General features: G+C 42.0%; 1 protein-coding gene across 2 annotated transcripts; it reads right to left on the bottom strand.

The window, feature by feature from the left end:
• Window positions 1-210: 210 nt before the first annotated feature.
• On the bottom strand, window positions 211-9292 carry LOC308582560 (low affinity immunoglobulin epsilon Fc receptor-like). 2 transcript variants are annotated; one of them, XM_081185784.1, is made up of 5 exons: window positions 9142-9292; window positions 6191-6313; window positions 4703-4848; window positions 1871-1980; window positions 211-906 (listed from the first exon to the last, which is right to left on the bottom strand). In XM_081185784.1, exons 1-5 carry the CDS (start codon window positions 9236-9238, stop codon window positions 726-728), a joined length of 657 nt encoding a protein of 218 aa, XP_081041910.1. In that variant the 5' UTR covers window positions 9239-9292; the 3' UTR covers window positions 211-725. The 2 variants fall into 2 exon arrangements, with proteins under 2 accessions (XP_081041910.1, XP_081041911.1); XM_081185785.1 differs by lacking the exon at window positions 6191-6313 and having other exon boundaries at window positions 9142-9257.
• Between the last annotated feature and the right edge of the window lie 9156 nt (window positions 9293-18448).

Below are 18448 nucleotides of genomic sequence, written 5' to 3'. Positions count from 1 at the left end.
AGAGGAATCTATCCATATAAATCATCATATGCAAATTTTATAAAAGTTTCTATGATGGCCATGTGGTCTGAGTCTGTCCATTGTTCTCTATTGCAGACACTTTGTTCTTAAGTTATAAATTGTCATATAAGAAGAAAACAAAAGCAATGTATTCTCAAAAGAGCTGAAATTATTGGAAAATATTTACAATAACAAGTCATAAAGAAGCGCTGAGGACAACATCCTGCTATTTATTGGCTAATGAACATCTGCAGAGGATTCAAACCCCATGATCTTAATGCAGACCAGATGAAGTACACTTGAATTTCCTGATAAGTGTTCATTCAGCAAGTTCATGATGAAGTTTTCCTACTCTGGTTCATGAATAGCTACCTTGAGGTCAGTGTTGGGGTGTCCTGGAAGTCTGCTGGTTTCAGAGTATGGCCCTTTCTGATGTGATTCATTTTTCCTTTGGGGCAAAGTCACACCTGTGTAGAATGGAGGAGGGCACGGCTTTGTGGGCTCCATGTTTGTGTCTCTGTTGTGTGGCCTGTTGTTGCTGCAATAATAGATGGCTGTGTGTTTTGGAGTACCCTTCTGGAAGGATCCTCATGAGTGGGCGCGCGCGCGCACACACACACACACACACACACACCAGATCCAGAGCAATAAACTGATCTAGAGCATTTGTTCATAGCATTCTGTAACTGATTGAGGATGTACACCAATACCAAACAGAAGATTGTTCAGTGAGAACTATGAAAAGCCTGCCAGACACAGGCAAGCTGCATGCTCTTTTCACAAATAAACAGATTGGTGGAGTTGCACAAGGCATTACGCCACTTATGGTTCTCTCCTTTCTTCATGACAACACAGTCTTTTGGATTACGGCCAGCTTTGCTAGTCGGTTCAGAAGGCCCCCATCGTCTGAAAAATAAAAAGAAAAGCAAACATTTGCCTGGTGAGGAACTTGCCAAACTGTCAGTTCTCACTCGCCTCCTTCTTTCTAGTCACGTGGGTTACTCTTCACATGCTCATCTCCTTCCCCACCCACCGAGAAATGCCCTTTGCCCCTTCGGTGCCATTTCTGATGCTTTTCTTTCAGGTGCTGATTTTGATTTAGTATTTGCATGCTGCTCTCCCAATAACAAAGCTGAACAACGAAGTAGACGAGACCGTATTTCCATCCATAGAACCAGAGCTAAAAAACATAGTGGCATATCAGTCAAGTAGAAAACAAACCGTTCAATGAAGAGTTAATGCAGTTCAATACAAACTCATTAATAATACTAATAATAATTTACCAGAAATGTTTGCTGAGATAGGAAAGAGGCTGCTTCCTTACCCAGTGTAACAGCACAATCCAGGCAGCAGCTTTTTAATATAATTTCTGCCGCAAACTAAGGCAAGCCAGCTGGTCTCACTCGGCTCGGGACACAACACAAGCAATCCCTTGCAAACTTTGCTGCCACTACTATAACCAGTGACATTACCGAAGTTGGAGTCCAAGCTCACCTCCACACCCCAACAATGTTGTAGCATGTGGCTGGGAGACCAGGGGAGCTGAGCTTTTAGGGATCAAGGAGGATGAGTCCTCACTTTCTGAAGTCTTGTGATGAGCTACTGAATTCCATAACAAGGCATCGTGTGACACGGTCCCGGGGGTTGGAGGGGGAGGCGAGAAACAGAGGGAGTGATGTGAATTCTGACAGAATGCTTTCTTTTGGCCACTTACTAAAAACCCGGATGTGCTGCTACCCCAACACAGATAGAAGCAGTAATGCACATGGCAGTTTTCAGCTCAAAACTGCCCATTTAACGTGGTTAGCCAGCTGTGCTTTTGAAACATCATGAGAGATCTGAGATAAATCGACTGAAAAGCGGCGCTCACGTGTAAGAGGCATTTGTGCCATCCACCCACTTCCACGCCATTTCTGTTGTCATGTATCTTAAGCCAATCCACTGTGAGGTCTTCTTTTTCATGTTATAAACGAGGAAATCCTAGAAAAAGATAGAGAACTGATGGATTTTCTCCTCACCCGCTCCTCAGTGTTTCCAGCAGTGGGACTGGGGACCGCACCCCACGTTTATTTGTACAAATGTGAGTAAATCATATGCACAAATATGAGTAAATCATATGTTCACATAGCTAAGAAGTAGAGCACACACTTAGCATGCTGAGGGGTGGGCAAGCTTCTGCCTGCTTGTTTTTCTTGTTCTTTCAGGCCTCACATGGACAACTTAAAACGTAGCTAGGTTGTTCTTTTTCGCAGCTGAAATTGAAGATGGTTTGGATGGGGGGGGGGGTAGATACATTGACACGTGGTGCTTCATAAGAAACAACAAGATAGATATGAATTTTTTCTAACGTCACGTGCTCACTGCTTCCCAAACTGAATACAAAGCAAACAGGAATGTGCTCACACAGCCAGAGATTTCTTGTCTCCAAGCCCCAACTTTGGGACAGGGAATTTTAACTCTTGCAAAACGGTTACCGTATTTTTCCATCTATAAGACGCCCCCATGTATAATACTTCCCACCCCCATTTGGGGGGGACTCAGTTTTAAGAAAATGAGGGGAGATGGCCCAAAGTTGTTGAGCCTCTCACCCCACACAGCTGCGGGCAGGCATCACTGCCTAGATCATTTCCCGCACGCAGTGGCATCAGGGGAAGTTGCTCTCCTGCCAAAGAGCTGGCTGGCGGTGCACAGCTTCTCCCCCCCCCCAACACAGCTGTGGGCAGGAAACACCCCCCCCCCCAAGATTGCTCCCCACTCGCTCCAGCATCAGGGGAAGCCACACTCCAGCCAGCAATGTGCCACTTCTCCCCCCCCCCCCCGCCCAACATGCCACTATCCATGTATTGGACAACCCCATTTTTTTGACATGATTTTAGAGTCAAAAAACCTTGTCCAATACATGGAAAAAACTGAATCTTCTTGCAACAATTTAGAACATAGAAAGCTGACATTAGAAGAACATCTTTATTTACTTCTTTTATATATTTATTGAATCCACATCCCGCCTTCCTCCTGAAGCAGCCCAGGGTGGCAAACACAACAACATTTCAAAAACTAAACAGGCAAACAAAGCATTCTAAAAACAATTACAATTGAAAACATCTAAAAGCAGTTACAGGTAGAAACATTACTAAAGACCTCATTCCCTCCAGTGCTCCCAGGGTTGCCTTTTACGTTATGTCTTTTTATGACTGTGGATTTAAGCCGACAGCTTTAAATGTACTGTTGTGCTACCATTTACTGGTTGGTTTTGTGATCATTTTTCTTTTGCCACTGGAATATACAAGAAACAAAGGCCTTTGGGGGGCAGGTGGAAACAAGCAGTACAATTTTGGAGGTCCTGCTTTAGATTTTTGCCACTTCGCAGGTAATATTCACCTTCTGTTGTGTGGGCAGGACGGTCCCTCCCCTTACCTGGCCAATCCCCTGGCAATGCCTCCCCAGGCGGCACTGGGCAATTGGCTGAGGTAGGCGGAGACCTCCAGGTATCCAGCCTGGGGAGGATGAAGCCAGCCCGAACTACCAGGAGTCACACTGGGATCCAGGGGGCTGTGCACAACCATGCAAAAGGCACCCCCATTTAATGTGGGGAGTGGTCATTAGGAAGTATGCAAGGAGCAGCTTGCTTGTACTGCAGAATCTCCAGAAGCACATCTGGGAGAGACCTCAGCTTGAGAGACCTCAAAGAGCCTCTGCCAGGAGGACCAAAGACACCTCAATAGGAGGCATTTTTGTTTCGTTTGTTTACATTTGGTATAAAAGAACCAAAGTACAAGTTTGGCCCATGTGAAGAGTGTCTTAGGGGTGTGACACTGCTTTCTTATTGAACTTTCTTTACTGCAATAAACTTTTGTTCGATCATAATGAAAAACAAATTGTTATAGATTTGTGGAGGGGGACCTCTTCTAAACCCTAGAAATTAATAAATGGTACGAATTTGATTATTTAGAGTACTGAAGGGAAGATTGCAAGCCAGTGGGGGAAAACAGGCTAAGCTTCCTTTCCAAGGCAGCTCTTCACCTGGGCATTAAACATGACAAAAGTTGTTGATGGCTCAAAACGGATTCTTGGGCTTGGGCACACAGAGGTTGCCATGGTGATGGGGTGTGTGCTTAAGGTGTCAGGAAAGGAGAGTCTTCAGAGCAAGGTGAGCTGGGAAGGAGAAGGGGAAGAAAAAAGAGTGAGTTCCATCTTGGGCAGGCTGGCTGAAGACTGGCTGGGAGAGATGTCTTTGACTCCTGTGTTGCACTGGCTCTGGGAAACAAGTCCTGCTTGAGATCACCATGTTATAAGATTGGGACTCCCAACATGCAGACTGAAGGTGTAAGTAGGTGAATAAACTATATTTCTTAAAGTCTCTGCCATTTCTCAATTCTCCAAAGGAACACAGACCCTGAGTGGGTGCCAGGAACTCCCTGGAATCTTGTTACCACTCGGGGGTCGCACCCAACTTTTTTAGCAATATAAAAGAGACAATTTCATTTGAGAAGAAAGTAAAATTAATTGGAATAGCTGTTATTTGGGGTTCCCCAAGCTGATCTTTAACTACACCTTTCCATGAGGTTACACCTAGCAGGTGTTTTTGTGTGCTGCCCTCCTTATTGTTCTGATTGGGAAGATTCAAGGTAGGTTGCAATCATAACATTCCTGGTAGCAGAAGAGGAGCTTCTTGTGCAAGATGTCCATCACAGGGAAAACTCACCTGTTCCTTTTCACTATCTATAATCACCAGATCTGCACTCAGGTCTTGGCAGGTGCTCCTGGCCTTTTCCCAAAAGACTTGTTTTCTGGAGTAGTAGTAGCATTTGTCCTGGAATTCATGCCATTTGAATGCACATATTGGAAAGCCTGCAATACACAGATTTGTGAAATAATGCAGCAAAGAATGAATGCCTCTTTGTTTACAGGATGTTTTTGTGACTGGCACCATATACCACTACAGACGGACACTTAGCAAATGCACACATGTGGCCTGTAGGTCTTTTCTGTTTATCCATATTGTAGTACACAATGCCTCCACCAGCGTCTTCCCCATTGGTAGTGTGGCTCTAGACTATTACTGGACTGGCAAAAAAACTCTTTAGCATTCTGACTGATGCTAATTGATTCATACTGTAGCATGAGCATTACATAACAATAGAACATAAGAAGAGCCTGCTGGACCAATGGCCCATCTAGTCCAGTACTCTATTCTCACAGTGGCCAACCAGATGCCTTTAGAAAACCCACAAACAGGATTGGAGCAGAAGAGTAGCCTCCCTGCTGTCCTGCGGTTTTGAGCAACTGTAGAGGCAGATAAGAGCCATCACGCTAAGCAGCCATTGATAGCTTTGTCCTCCATGAATTTGTCCAATCCTCTTTTAAAGCCATGCAAGTTGGGGGCCACCATTGCCTCCACTGGGCGCGAATGCCATGGTTAAACTATGTGCTACATGAAGTACTTTTTTCTTCTCTCTGTCCTGAAACCTCCACGATTCCACTTCATTGGATATCCGGGAGTTCTAGGGTTATAAGAAAGGGAGAACAATTTTTCTCTACACACTTCGTCCATGCCATGCATAATACTATGAATGTCTATCATGTGACCACTCGCTTGCCTTTTCTCTAAGCTAAAAAGTCCCAAGCGCTGCAGCCTTTCCGCAGAGGGGAGTCACTCCATCCTCTTGATCATTTTGGTTGCCCTTTTCTGAACTTTTTCCAACTCGAAAGCATCGGAATACAGGCTCAACATATGCGCGTGTGCTTGCCGGTCCTTGCCAGTTTTTGACATAGCAGGATGGGAGCTAGTTTCCTCCATGGCTCTTCTTCAAGAACAGAACTGGTGAGCAGAGCTCAGTCCTCTTGGAAAGGCACCATCAAGTTTAAGAGATCACTGTAACCAACCACAGGCCTTCAGCATTAGGGCTCCTATACAGTACAGTGAATGCCTGGGTACAATTTCAGCAGCTAAGTCACGCCTTGCCACAAGTCTGCAGAGGTCTGAAAATCTATGAAACCCTAAGGGACAGGAGTTTTAATATTGAAAGGAAGGCCAGACCATGTCACGTTCTTTTCTGCAACTGCTGTAAGACTTAGTCAGTGAACCCACAAACATAAACCCAGCGGATCCAGCCCTGGAGCAGTCATTGCCCATGGCCTGCTATGGAGGATGCAGACTCAAGCTAGCAATTAGCTTCAAACCTGGACTTACATCTGAGAAATGCAATCACAAAGGCAGCATTTGCCATTATCAGGGAAAAGATTGTCAGAAGGTAGATTACGAAAAAGGTTATCCTGTGGCGGTCCCATTTGCCAAAACTGGATGCAAACAGAGCTAGAAAAAAATGAGAAGACATTCACAAAAGTTACTGCAGGAACAGCTTGTTTCAATTGTCAGGCTACTAGGCAAGGGAAAGGCATCTGTACAGTATCTGGGAGATTATCAATAGGATTATCAGTAGGAACACATGCAGTTCCTTTCCAATCATTCCCATATGATCAGTTTCTAAAATAATGTTGGTTGGCTTATTGTGCAAATGTATTTAACAGAGGTGTGTGTGTGTTTTTTAAAAAAGAAAGGCTTGGAAGCTGAAGCTAACCCACAAACCAACATCTATCTCATTCACATATCAACAGCATTGCTTTAAAAGTTAAAATAAAATATGTCCCCTTGGTAAAGAACAAAAGGTTCTGTACCTACAGTTATTCATTGTCAGAAGGATGGCTTTGAATTCTAAGTTTACATTGTGAGAGGAGGTTTCATGGCTGCCTTGTGCAGGAGGAAGGAGTGGAGCTTAGGTGGTTAATGGGAAACCACAAAGTGGATTTCCCCTGACTGTCTGTTAGTGTCATCCCTGCCCTCTACAGACTGGGGGCATGCAAGCTTACTGATACCCACTACTATATTCCATATAGACCAGAGTTTGCCAGCTTCTGGGGGCCAGTGGACACATTTGGAATTTTGAGAATGTGCCGTGGGTAAGGAAGGTGGAACTGTTAGTATCTCAGCACGCAGTCAGAGGTAACTGGCCTCCCCCGGGCAATCGGCTGAGATACTTGTTGACCTTCTGTCTGCGTCTCCCGGCAGGATCCAGGCAAGGCCATAAATCGGCGATCCTCCTCAGACGTGAGAAGAACACACCACCCTCCCTCTCCCTGCATTCCCCCAGGGAGGGGGAAAGAGACAGACAGGAGTCTATTTACATGTCTTTTATTCCTGTCATTTCTGCAGTACAGAGAAACGTTACTGCACTCTCCAGACTCCAGCAGTAGAGTCACAACTCCACCCCTGTACTTCCAGTACAGGTCAGATGACACTCTGAGCTAACATCCGGTGCTCAGTACAGAGAATAGACTGCCCCTTTTTCCAACAGTACAGTTCCAGACATCAACATCCTGTTTTGCATTCCAGCCACCTGCAGCTGGCTTTTGCATTGCTGCTTTTTCCTGACAGGAACAACACAAAATGGCCACCTTAGGGTGGGGCAGTATACAAAATGGTTCCATGTCTTAAAAAAAGAACAGAAAAAGAGAAAGAAACACAAAAATGGTGCAGGCCCATCAATGGAAGAAAGGCACCTACACCAGCCACCACCATCCTTGCTCACAGAGAAAAGTTATTTGCACTTCGGCTCAGAATAGAAGGGAGAGAGGGTGTCCATCCTATCACCCAATGAAATGTGGGCATGTTTTAAGGGAGTGTGTTCAGTGTAGGAGAGGCCAAGCCAGTGCAAACAGTATCTTATGAATCGTGGATTTTTGAGGGGATATTCACTGAGAAATTTCACAAGCCCTGTAGAAGACACTGTGCGTGCCATGCCGTCAAACCCTGAGACAGACAATAGTGCAGATCCTACCATTTCCAGATCTGCATTGTGCACATTCGAATATGAACGGTGGTCATGCAACTCTAATGCTCCTGGGCCATAATTTCCAAGGGCAACATATGTGATGCTCCTTGAAAGGGCAGCCCATATTCTATGTTTTTCTGTCATTAACATTTTGATCTTGAGGGATGGGTAGAAGGTAGACTGGGGTCTACTGTTGGCTCTGTTTGTTATTTGCATTAGATTGGCAAAGGGCTTCTGATTCCCAATTGTTTAACAAAAGCAAACACACACACACACACGAAGACACAACCTTCAAATTAGGCAGGTAACTGAGGAGGACAGAGAGTGGATTTTTGTGGGATAGGAATATGCGCTCAGTTATACCACCTTGAAAACAAATACCTGGGCTGAGCATGTACTCATCCTGTTTCCAGATCATCTGGAATTCAATTGAATTCCCACCTGCAAAATAGTCTGGAAGTGGTCTAAGTATATGTCTGTCCCCAACACAGGTTTTACTCCTGTCTTCAATTGGTATGTCTTAGGGCTGAAATCTGCCCTCTCCTGTTTAGGAACACAAGAACAAGGAGGGAGGGAATTGCCTTTATCAATAATTTAATACTCACCACATTTCTGAGGAGCATAAGTCAACTTAAAAACTGTTGTTTTCAGTATTGCACACTCCATTAGACATGTTTACATTTTTTTTTAACATGTAAGAGGCAGGTCATCTTAATATAATCTATATAATTATAATCTATATTTCTCACCTTGCTCTATTTCCAGTTCTTTCTCTGGTAGTTTTCTCATCAGCATATCCTCGTCTACAATGTAGTCATAGCCCTGGTTGTTATTGTCATATACAATGGTCGCTCTCCCTCCGTCGCACCTCACATATTTTATTGAGTTTTTATTTTTAGTTAATGCACCTATAGAGGCATTCTTCCAAACACAGACCCATTTTTCTTGAGAGATGTTACTAGATCTCCCTCCCTTTAATTTTGTAGAGGCTGTTCTTGAGCTGGCTAGCACCTTGGTATCAAGATCTGTTCCTCCATGCAGCCTTGGACAGAGCTACTTGGCGAGCCCACCTAAAGGTGAGGCAGAGCCCAGAAGGAAGGAAGCAGTAGCCACTCTTACATTACTCAACTTGACAATTGTACATGCTGGGAACTGTCAGGGGACCTACACAAATATTTTGAGGCTATGGTGTTGCTAAAGCTTATGCTTTGGGAATGTAGAGTCTGTTCCTTTGAGCACATGATCAGCTCAGGAGAAATGAGGAAGCCACAGAACTGAAATTAGGGGAAAGGAAGCCAATGTCAATGTTTACCTGTTCCTCCATGTTTCGAGGACATTTCCGAAGCATGGGACAGTTTCTCTGAAACAATGTCATTCTGATACTCTTCATTCTCATAGCCGTCATCCATGGTGGCCTCAAATCTTCTTCTGTAACGGTTTCCAAAGTAATCGGCAACCGGATACTTCTGCTTTCTTTCTATCACTATCAGCTTCCTCTATGTAATAAACCACAAGAAAGCCAGGCACCCTGATGCCTGACTAATGCCTAACTGCTCAAGGGAGGGGGGAATATATATTATTGTTAACTAGATAAGCCACTGGGAAAGTGCCATTCTCGCAGTCAAATCACCACCTCAGGAAAGGGGCAAGGGATAGCCCTTCCCTAGCTAAGGATGGCTGAACTGCTTAGTTGTGTACAGTCTAACTGTGTATGTGTACATTGTGAATGGAATTGTTGCAGAGACAAAGAGCTAAAACCTTCTTTTCCCATTAACAGTCCTGAGCGAGCTGCCCCCTCAAAAGATGGGTACACATATTCCTTTAATAAGAAAAAAAGACAGCTATGCAGTGGCAAAGTACATGACAAGCATCATCACTGGAGGAGGCAGTAGGCCCTATGAGGGGACATATTGTTTAGTTATTATCCTTCCTTGCTTACGTAAGTGAGATCAGCAGAGTACCATCCTTTGCAGCTTAAACTTGGAAACTAAGACAAGGTTGATTAAACCTTCTATAAACAATAATCCAGGATGCTTTAAACAGATTGGGTTTTCCTGCTATTACACACTTTCTCCTCCTTAACACAAACTCACATTAGAGCTGTTGTTTTTTAATAGATAGGGGATTCCCTACTGAGGAGAACAGAAGGAGTGATCTGTGGGCCTGACAAGATGTCTCGGGAGGTGTGCTGTCTCCCCAGGGCTAAGATCCAAGATGTAACTGAACGACTGCAAGGAATCATAAAACCCACTGACAAATACCCCTTCCTCTTGGTTCATGTGGGAACCAATGACACTGCAAGCTATAGCCTCCAGAAGATCAAAAGAGACTACGAGGCTCTCGGCAGGAAATTGAAGCAACTAAATGCACAAATTGTCATCTCATCTGTCCTCCCAGTTGAACGACGTGGCCCAGGGAGAGAGGGAAAAATAGTGGAAGTGAACAGCTGGCTTCGCAAATGGTGTAAACAGGAACGGTTTGGATTCTTAGATCACGGACTGCAGTTTCTTGAAGATGGACTTCTGGCAAGTGATGGGCTGCACCTCACAACAGTTGGGAGAAATGTTTTTGCCAAAAATCTCAGAAACCTCATCAGGAGGGCTTTAAACTGACTAATGTGGGAGAGGGAGACAGTGCTCCTGAAGGTAGGAGTCTATCAATTGATGAAGATGATCATCCAAATGTCATAGACCAAATGGAGCAAACAGCACGCAGACCTAGTGGTGGGAGGAAAAAATCCTTAAATAAGAGACACGGGGGAATGATTAATGGACTTCAATGTCTGTACACTAATGCGCAAAGCATGGGAAATAAACAAGATGAGCTTGAGCTCTTGGTACAGCAAACTAAATATGACATAATAGGCATCACTGAAACCTGGTGGGATAAGTCCCACGATTGGAATGTAATAATGGGGGGATACAATCTATTTCAGAGAAACAGACCAGACAAGAAAGGAGGAGGAGTGGCGTTATATGTCAGGGATGTGTATACCTGTGAAGAGATCCAAGATTTAGAACCTCAAAGCCAAAGTGAGAGCATTTGGGTCAAAATTAAGGGAGAGAAGAATAACAGAGACCTCATTGTGGGAGTTTACTATAGATCCCCAAGCCAAATGGAAGACATAGATGATGCCTTCCTGGAACAGATGGCCAAGCATGCAAAAGGAAGGGAGATAGTAGTAATGGGGGACTTCAATTACCCGGATATTTGTTGGATGTCAAACTCAGCCAAGAGCATAAGGTCAAACAGATTCCTCACTGGCCTTGCAGACAACTTCATTGTCCAAAAAGTGGGAGAAGCAACAAGAGGGACAGCCATTTTAGATCTGGTCCTAACCAATGTTGATGACCTGGTTAGTGGGGTAGAAGTGGAAGGATCATTAGGTGCGAGTGATCATGCTCTTCTGAAGTTTAATATACAGCGGAAAGGAGCAGCCAAGCATACTAGGACTCAATTTCTTGACTTTAAGAAAGACGACTTCATAAAACTTAGGGAAGTGCTGGGTGAGATCCCATGGACAGTAATACTAAAAGGAAAGGGAGTTCATGATGGCTGGGAGTGTGTTAAGAGGGAGATAGAAAAAGCACAACGTCAGGCAATACCAATGAGACGGAAACATGGAAGGTGCCTAAAGAAGCCAGGGTGGCTATCTAAAGAACTTTTAACTGAGTTAAGATTAAAAAAGGATGTGTACAAAAAATGGAAAAGGGGGGGAACCACCAAAGAGGAATTCAAACAAATAACCAGCACGTGTAGACACAAAGTCAGAAAAGCTAAAGCACAGAATGAACTCAGGCTTGCTAGAGAGGTTAAAAGCAACAAAAAAGGCTTTTATGGGTATGTTCGTAGCAAAAGGAAGAACAAAGAAACAGTGGGGTCACTCAGAGGAGAAGATGGTGAAATGCAAACAGGGGACACAGAAAGGGCTGAACTCCTCAATGCCTTCTTTGCCTCAGTCTTCTCCGATAAAGAAAACAATGCCCGACCTGAAGAATTTGGAGCAAATGATTCAGCAAAGGAAACACAGCCCAGAATAACTAAGGAGATAGTACAAGAATACTTGGCTAGTTTAGATGTATTCAAGTCTCCAGGGCCAGATGAACTGCATCCAAGAGTATTAAAAGAACTGGCAGATGTGATTTCAGAACCACTGGCAGTCATCTTTGAGAATTCCTGGAGAACAGGCGAAGTCCCGGCAGACTGGGGTAGGGCAAATGTTGTCCCTATTTTCAAAAGGGGGAAAAGAGAGGACCCAAATAATTACCGCCCAGTCAGTCTGACATCAATACCAGGGAAGATTCTGGAGCAGATCATTAAGCAAACAGTCTGTGAGCACCTAGAAAGGAATGCTGTGATCACCAATAGTCAGCATGGATTTCTGAAAAATAAGTCATGTCAGACTAACCTGATCTCGTTTTTTGACAGAATTACAAGCCTGGTAGATGAAGGGAACGCAGTGGATGTAGCCTACCTTGATTTCAGCAAGGCATTTGACAAGGTGCCCCATGATATTCTTGTAAAGAAGCTGGTAAAATGCGGTCTTGACTATGCTACCACTCAGTGGATTTGTAACTGGCTGACTGACCGAACCCAAAGGGTGCTCATCAATGGTTCCTCTTCATCCTGGAGAAGAGTGACTAGTGGGGTGCCACAGGGTTCTGTCTTGGGCCCGGTCTTATTCAACATCTTTATCAACGACTTGGATGATGGACTCAAGGGCATCCTGATCAAATTTGCAGATGACACCAAACTGGGAGGGGTGGCTAACACCCCAGAGGACAGGATCACACATCAAAACGACCTTGACAGATTAGAGAACTGGGCCAAAACAAACAAGATGAATTTTAACAGGGAGAAATGTAAAGTATTACACTTGGGCTTGAGAGCAGTACATGTGAAAAGGATCTAGGAGTCTTGGTTGACCACAAACTTAACATGAGCCAACAGTGTGACGCGGCAGCTAAAAAAGCCAATGCAATTCTGGGCTGCATCAATAGGAGTATAGCATCTAGATCAAGGGAAGTAATAGTGCCACTGTATTCTGCTCTGGTCAGACCTCACCTGGAGTACTGTGTCCAGTTCTGGGCACCACAATTCAAGAAGGACACTGACAAACTGGAACGTGTCCAGAGGACGGCAACCAAAATAGTCAAAGGCCTGGAAACGATGCCTTATGAGGAACGGCTAAGGGAGCTGGGCATGTTTAGCCTGGAGAAGAGGAGGTTAAGGGGTGATATGATAGCCATGTTCAAATATATAAAAGGATGTCACATAGAGGAGGGAGAAAGGTTGTTTTCTGCTGCTCCAGAGAGGCGGACACGGAGCAATGGATCCAAACTACAAGAAAGAAGATTCCACCTAAACATTAGGAAGAACTTCCTGACAGTAAGAGCTGTTCGACAGTGGAATTTGCTGCCAAGGAGTGTGGTGGAGTCTCCTACTTTGGAGGTCTTTAAGCAGAGGCTTGACAACCATATGTCAGGAGTGCTCTGATGGTGTTTCCTGCTTGGCAGGGGGTTGGACTCGATGGCCCTTGTGGTCTCTTCCAACTCTATGATTCTATGATTCTATTCTATGATTCTATAATATTTATTTATACAACAAGAAAAAAAACCACAAAAAACAAATACCAAATTACACACAAATTACAAAAATAACCACAATAACACAATTTTCTTGACAAACAATAAAACATCTATTGGTCTTAACACTAAAAACCCAACTTCCCGTCTATTCCATATTTCAAATTCATATTACTTATTGCCAATACACATTTTTTTCATAATTAAACTTATTCTCAATAAATCTAATTTCTTCTATCTACCTAGCAACTATTACTGAAGTTCCTCGAATGCTGCAACAGAATTTAAACTACTATATTTATTTTTCAGATATTCTTTGAAAACCTCCCATTTAGAAACAAATTCCTGTTATTCTTTATTTTTTCTGATAAACCATCTAATTCGGCATATTCTGTCAGCTTTTGGATCCAATCTTGTATAGAGGGGATTTCATTACTTTTCCATTTTGCTGCGATCAAAACTCTTGCTGCCGCCGTCGCATATAAAAAGATACCCTTCCTCTTTTGTGGAATATCCAAATCTGTTATTCCCAGGAGGTAGGCCTCTGGTTTTTTATTGAAAGAGATCTTTAGCATTTTTTGCAGTTCTGCATGTATACTCTCCCAGAATACCTGTATTTTCCTACATATCCACCAAATATGGTAGAATGTTCCTGAGTCTCCGCATCTCCAACAATTACTTGACACATTTTTATACATTTTTGAAAGTTTCCATGGTGTTAGATACCATCGATGTTGCATTTTTTGAAAGTTCTCTCTAATCATATAACAGTTTGTGAATTTCCAATTGATCTTCCATAAATTTTCCCATTGGGCCATGGTTATTGAATGGCCAAAATCCTGGGACCACCTCACCATTGCCACTATTACCTCCTCCTCCTTGACTGTCCAGTCAAGGAGGAGTCGGTAAGTTTTGGAAAGAGTTTTTCTTTTAGAATTTACAAGATCAGATTCGAATCGGGAAATTTCTGTTGAGAACCCCTTTTGTTTGTCAGATTTAAATTTTTCAAATAACTGATGGTATTGGAACCAGTCTGAAATGTGTTCTCTTATTTCCTCAAAGTTTTTTTAATTTTATTTGGTTATCTTCATTTTTTAGAAGTATTTTATATGTTGGCCAGCTTTCCTGAGTATTTTTCCGTTTTACTGCTATGGCTTCTACTGGAGAAGTCCACCACAGGACTTTAGGCTCCATCAGGTCTTTATATTTTTCCCATACAGCAAAGAGTGACTTTCTTATTATATGGTTGGTAAATTTTTTATGAATTTTCGCTTTTCCATATATTATATAGGCGTGCCATCCCCAACGGTTGTCAAAACCTTCCAGGTCCAGGAGGTCTGGATCCTGCAACGTGCACCAATCTTTTAGCCAGGTGAAACAGGTTGCCTCGTAGTAAAGTTTTAGGTCGGGTAGGGAAAAGCCTCCTCTCTCTTTTATGTCTATTAAGATCAGGTGTTTAATCCTAGGTTTCTTCCCTTCCCACAGGAATTTGGAAATTTCTCTTTGCCATATCTTGAGTCAACCTGCTTCACCCAGTATTGGAATCATTTGAAATAAAAAGATTAATTTTGGAAGCACATTCATCTTTATAATGGAAATCCTACCCAGAAATGTTAATTTTAGTTTACTCCAGGTTACCAAGTTTTTTCTAATCTCTAACCAAGTTTTGGTGTAATTATCCTGAAATAAGTTTATGTTCTTGGGGGTGATCCAAATACCCAAGTATTTCGCTTTTGAAGAGATTTTCAGGCCCAATATTTTTTCTAAGTCGTCCTTTTCTTCTGTGGTTACATTTTTAACAAGCATTTTTGGTTTTGTTATATTCAGCTTAAAGCCTGCCACTTCTCCAAATTCTTTAATCAGTTCCAGCACTCTTTTCAGACTTTCTTTAGGGCTTTCAGTCATAACAATTAAATTGTCCGCGAAAGCTTTAATTTTATATGTTTTGTTTCCCAGAGTGATGCCTTTAACAAGCTGATCCCTTCTTATCTGATTGTTCAAGGCTTCCATCACCAAGATAAATATCAGTGGAGACAGTGGGCAGCCCTGTCTGGTTCCCTTGTTTATTTTGCACTCCTCAGTAATTCTTCCGTTGATGATCAATTTTGCATATTGTTCCGAATAGATGGCATTTATTCCTTTACAAATATTTTCTCCCAGTCCGATTTCTTCCATTATTTTTTTCATAAACTTCTAGGACACGTTATCAAAAGCTTTTTCAGCGCCCACCAACATAATAGCTATTTCTATATCTCAACCATTTTATCTTCCATTCTATCTCTTCATTTATTATCATGGAGAATTGCGTCTGTAAAATTTTTATACTTTGCTTAATTAGTTCATCATCTGGTTTTTGGAAAAGGATCCTTTCCTTTTTTCTAATTTCCTCCCAGATCTCCATTTTCTTCTCCTCCTTTATTTTCCTTTGGAATGTCTTTTATTGTATAAAGAAGCCTCATATGACGGCTTTACCTGCGTCCCAAACCGTCTCTAGATCTTCTCCTTGATTTAAATTAAACTTAAAATATTCTTCTAAGATTTGCTTGGCCTTCTGTACAATTTTTTCATCGTTTAGCATACTCTCATTAAGTTGCCACCTTTTAACAGTTTCTTCTTTTCCTTTAAAGTTAACCCAGACCGCGCTGTGATCTAAAATTGTCCTTGGATGGATTTCTGCTTTTGTAATATTATTTAATAAATCCTTTGTTGTCCAGATTGCAACAATTCGTCCCACCGATTTATGTGGTTCTGAATAATGTGTAAATTCTTTCTCTGTTGGATTCTTAAACCTCCAAGCGTCGAACAAATTCAGGAGTTCTATTAATTGGAAAAATGTAGTTGGGAGTTTTTTCTGCCTCTTTTCTTTCTTCTTTATTGTTCTGTCCATGTTTGGCTTGACTACTCCATTAAAATCTCCTAATAATATAATTTCCCCCCTAAATATTCTATGACTTTTTCTTCCAGGAATTGATAAAATTCAGATTTTCTTTCATTTGGTGCATAAATTCCAATAACTATCACTTTTTCATTATTGAACTTAACCTCTATAATCACTGTTCGGCCTTTTTCATCATTGTAAAGCAGTTTTGGCTCCAGCTGAGGTTTTACATAGATTACCACCCCTCTCTCTTTTTCTTTACTTGATGCAATAAACTCAAGCCCCAATCTCTTATTTATTAATACTCTTTTATGTTTTTCCACTACATGAGTTTCTTGCAGACAGATTAGATCATATTTTTGCTTAACCAGAATATGTTCCACCTTGTTCCTTTTTGATTTTTCATTTAAACCATTTATGTCCCAAGTAATAAATTTATAATCCATACTTTATTTCTTATGAACGGGTTAAAATAATAATAATAATAAATTACACATTCAAGGTCTCAGTATACATTTAATAAATTCCCTTCTTAGATCTGTCTTCTAACTCTCAACTGTTTGTTCAGTTTCCTCTGATTCTCCCAACAATTGCCTTTTTCCTCCAAGGTCTTTCCAGTACTTTCTCCAGAACTTGTCCGCATCTAATGCCGACAAGCTCTTTCTACATTTCCCTTTACAGAAAAAGGAGATGCCTTTCGGGTACTCCCACCTATAGTCCACTGCCTTTGCCTTTAGTGCCTCGGCCAGAGGTCTATAAGCTTCTCTCTTTTTTATCAACCGATTTGGAATAATCTTGTGGACAATAATATCATTTCCTTCCTTCCTTCCTTCCGATTGGAATTTATTCTTGTTACTAGCTTGTAAAATTCTATTTCTGAAATCCATAGAGTTAAAAGAGACTAAACAATCAGCCGGCCAGTTGTTTGCTTTTGCTACATTAGATTTGACTCTGAATGCTTTTTCTATTTTTTGTGCTACTTCTGCTTCTTCTAGGTCTAACCAAGCTGCTAGCTCTTTTGAGAATTTTTTCTCAGTTATTTCCTCTGCGTCCTCTGTTAGTCCTCTGAATCTTAGGGTATTCTCCCTTCTCTGCATTTGCAACATTGCAATAGAGTCCAAAGTTGAATCCTGCTGTGCTTTCAGATCTGCTGTTTCTTTCCTTATCTTATTGCATTCCCTTTTCAACTCTCTATTTTCATTTTGTAATTTTTTCTGAGCTTCCTCTAGGTTCTGTGTTTTACCTTTAAGGTCTAGCACTATTTTCGGCAGATCTGATTTTTTTTGTACTAAATTGTTGACCTGGGTTGATAACTCAGCTGCTATTTTTACATTTTCATCTATTTTAACTCCCATTGAAATAAGTTTTTCTTCTGTTGCTTTTGCCTTTAGAGTTTAAAGCGCTAAACAGCTTAGCCCCCAAATGTCTAAAAGGCCATCTCCTTCTCTACACCCTTTATTGGGTCTTAAGATCAGTAGAAGATTGTGATTTGTTTTAAACTTTTTTTAACATTTTGTTTTAAGTGCTGTGACCCATCCTGGGACCTTAGGGTGAGGGAAGATAAGAAATAAATTATTAGTAGTACAGTAGTATTATTACTGAAGAAGAAGAAAGAGTTCTGCCAAGCAAGCTGTGCACTGAGTTTAGTGAATGGGGACTAGTTGTGGCGTGTAGGGATTTCTCATTGGTTTGAGGTTTCTCTTAGGCCCTTCTGTGTATACAGCATACTGTCTCACTGCCTTGTCTCTGCTTTACACTTTGCTCACTGTTAAGGGAGCTCATTGTGTCATCAACACAGGGAACTGTGGGATTTTGTCTGCTGGGAATGTTTGTTTGGATCTTTTTTTTTTTTTTTAATGACAACCCAGGGATTCACACCCAAGGGGTTCTGTAACAAGCAAATAATCCTCAAAGAGGCAAAATACCCTTGTGGTGGCTTGTTTGCAACTTTCCTAACTGCACATTATTATTTCTGCCCAACTTTTTTGAATAGCTTCCAGCGCAGCTTGTTAAGCCACAAGTCAAGAACCGTCAAACTGCAGCACCTTGTCAATTTTGTTTGCTAGTTTGCTTTAGCAAATGCCAAACCTGATTTCTTCACAATCTGACTCAAGGCTTCCCATTCCCCTTTTGGACAAAGCCACTTCTGACATAAG

The sequence above is a fragment of the Podarcis bocagei genome (assembly GCF_964188305.1).
Source record: "Podarcis bocagei genome assembly, chromosome: 2".
Classification (NCBI taxonomy): Eukaryota; Metazoa; Chordata; class Lepidosauria; order Squamata; family Lacertidae; genus Podarcis; species Podarcis bocagei.
This window is presented reverse-complemented; position numbering and strand designations above follow the sequence as displayed.

What these genes read in the sequence shown, in the direction of transcription:
- LOC308582560 (XM_081185784.1), bottom strand. Translation starts at nt 9,238, where the DNA reads ATGGATGACGGCTATGAGAATGAAGAGTATCAGAATGACATTGTTTCA. An exon ending in CTCGAAACATGGAGGAACAG is followed by an intron (nt 6,314 to 9,141) that starts GTAAACATTGAC and finishes ATTTTTTTCTAG; the next exon opens with CTCTGTTTGCATCCAGTTTT. An exon ending in TAGATAGTGAAAAGGAACAG is followed by an intron (nt 1,981 to 4,702) that starts GTGAGTTTTCCC and finishes ATCTTTTTCTAG; the next exon opens with GATTTCCTCGTTTATAACAT.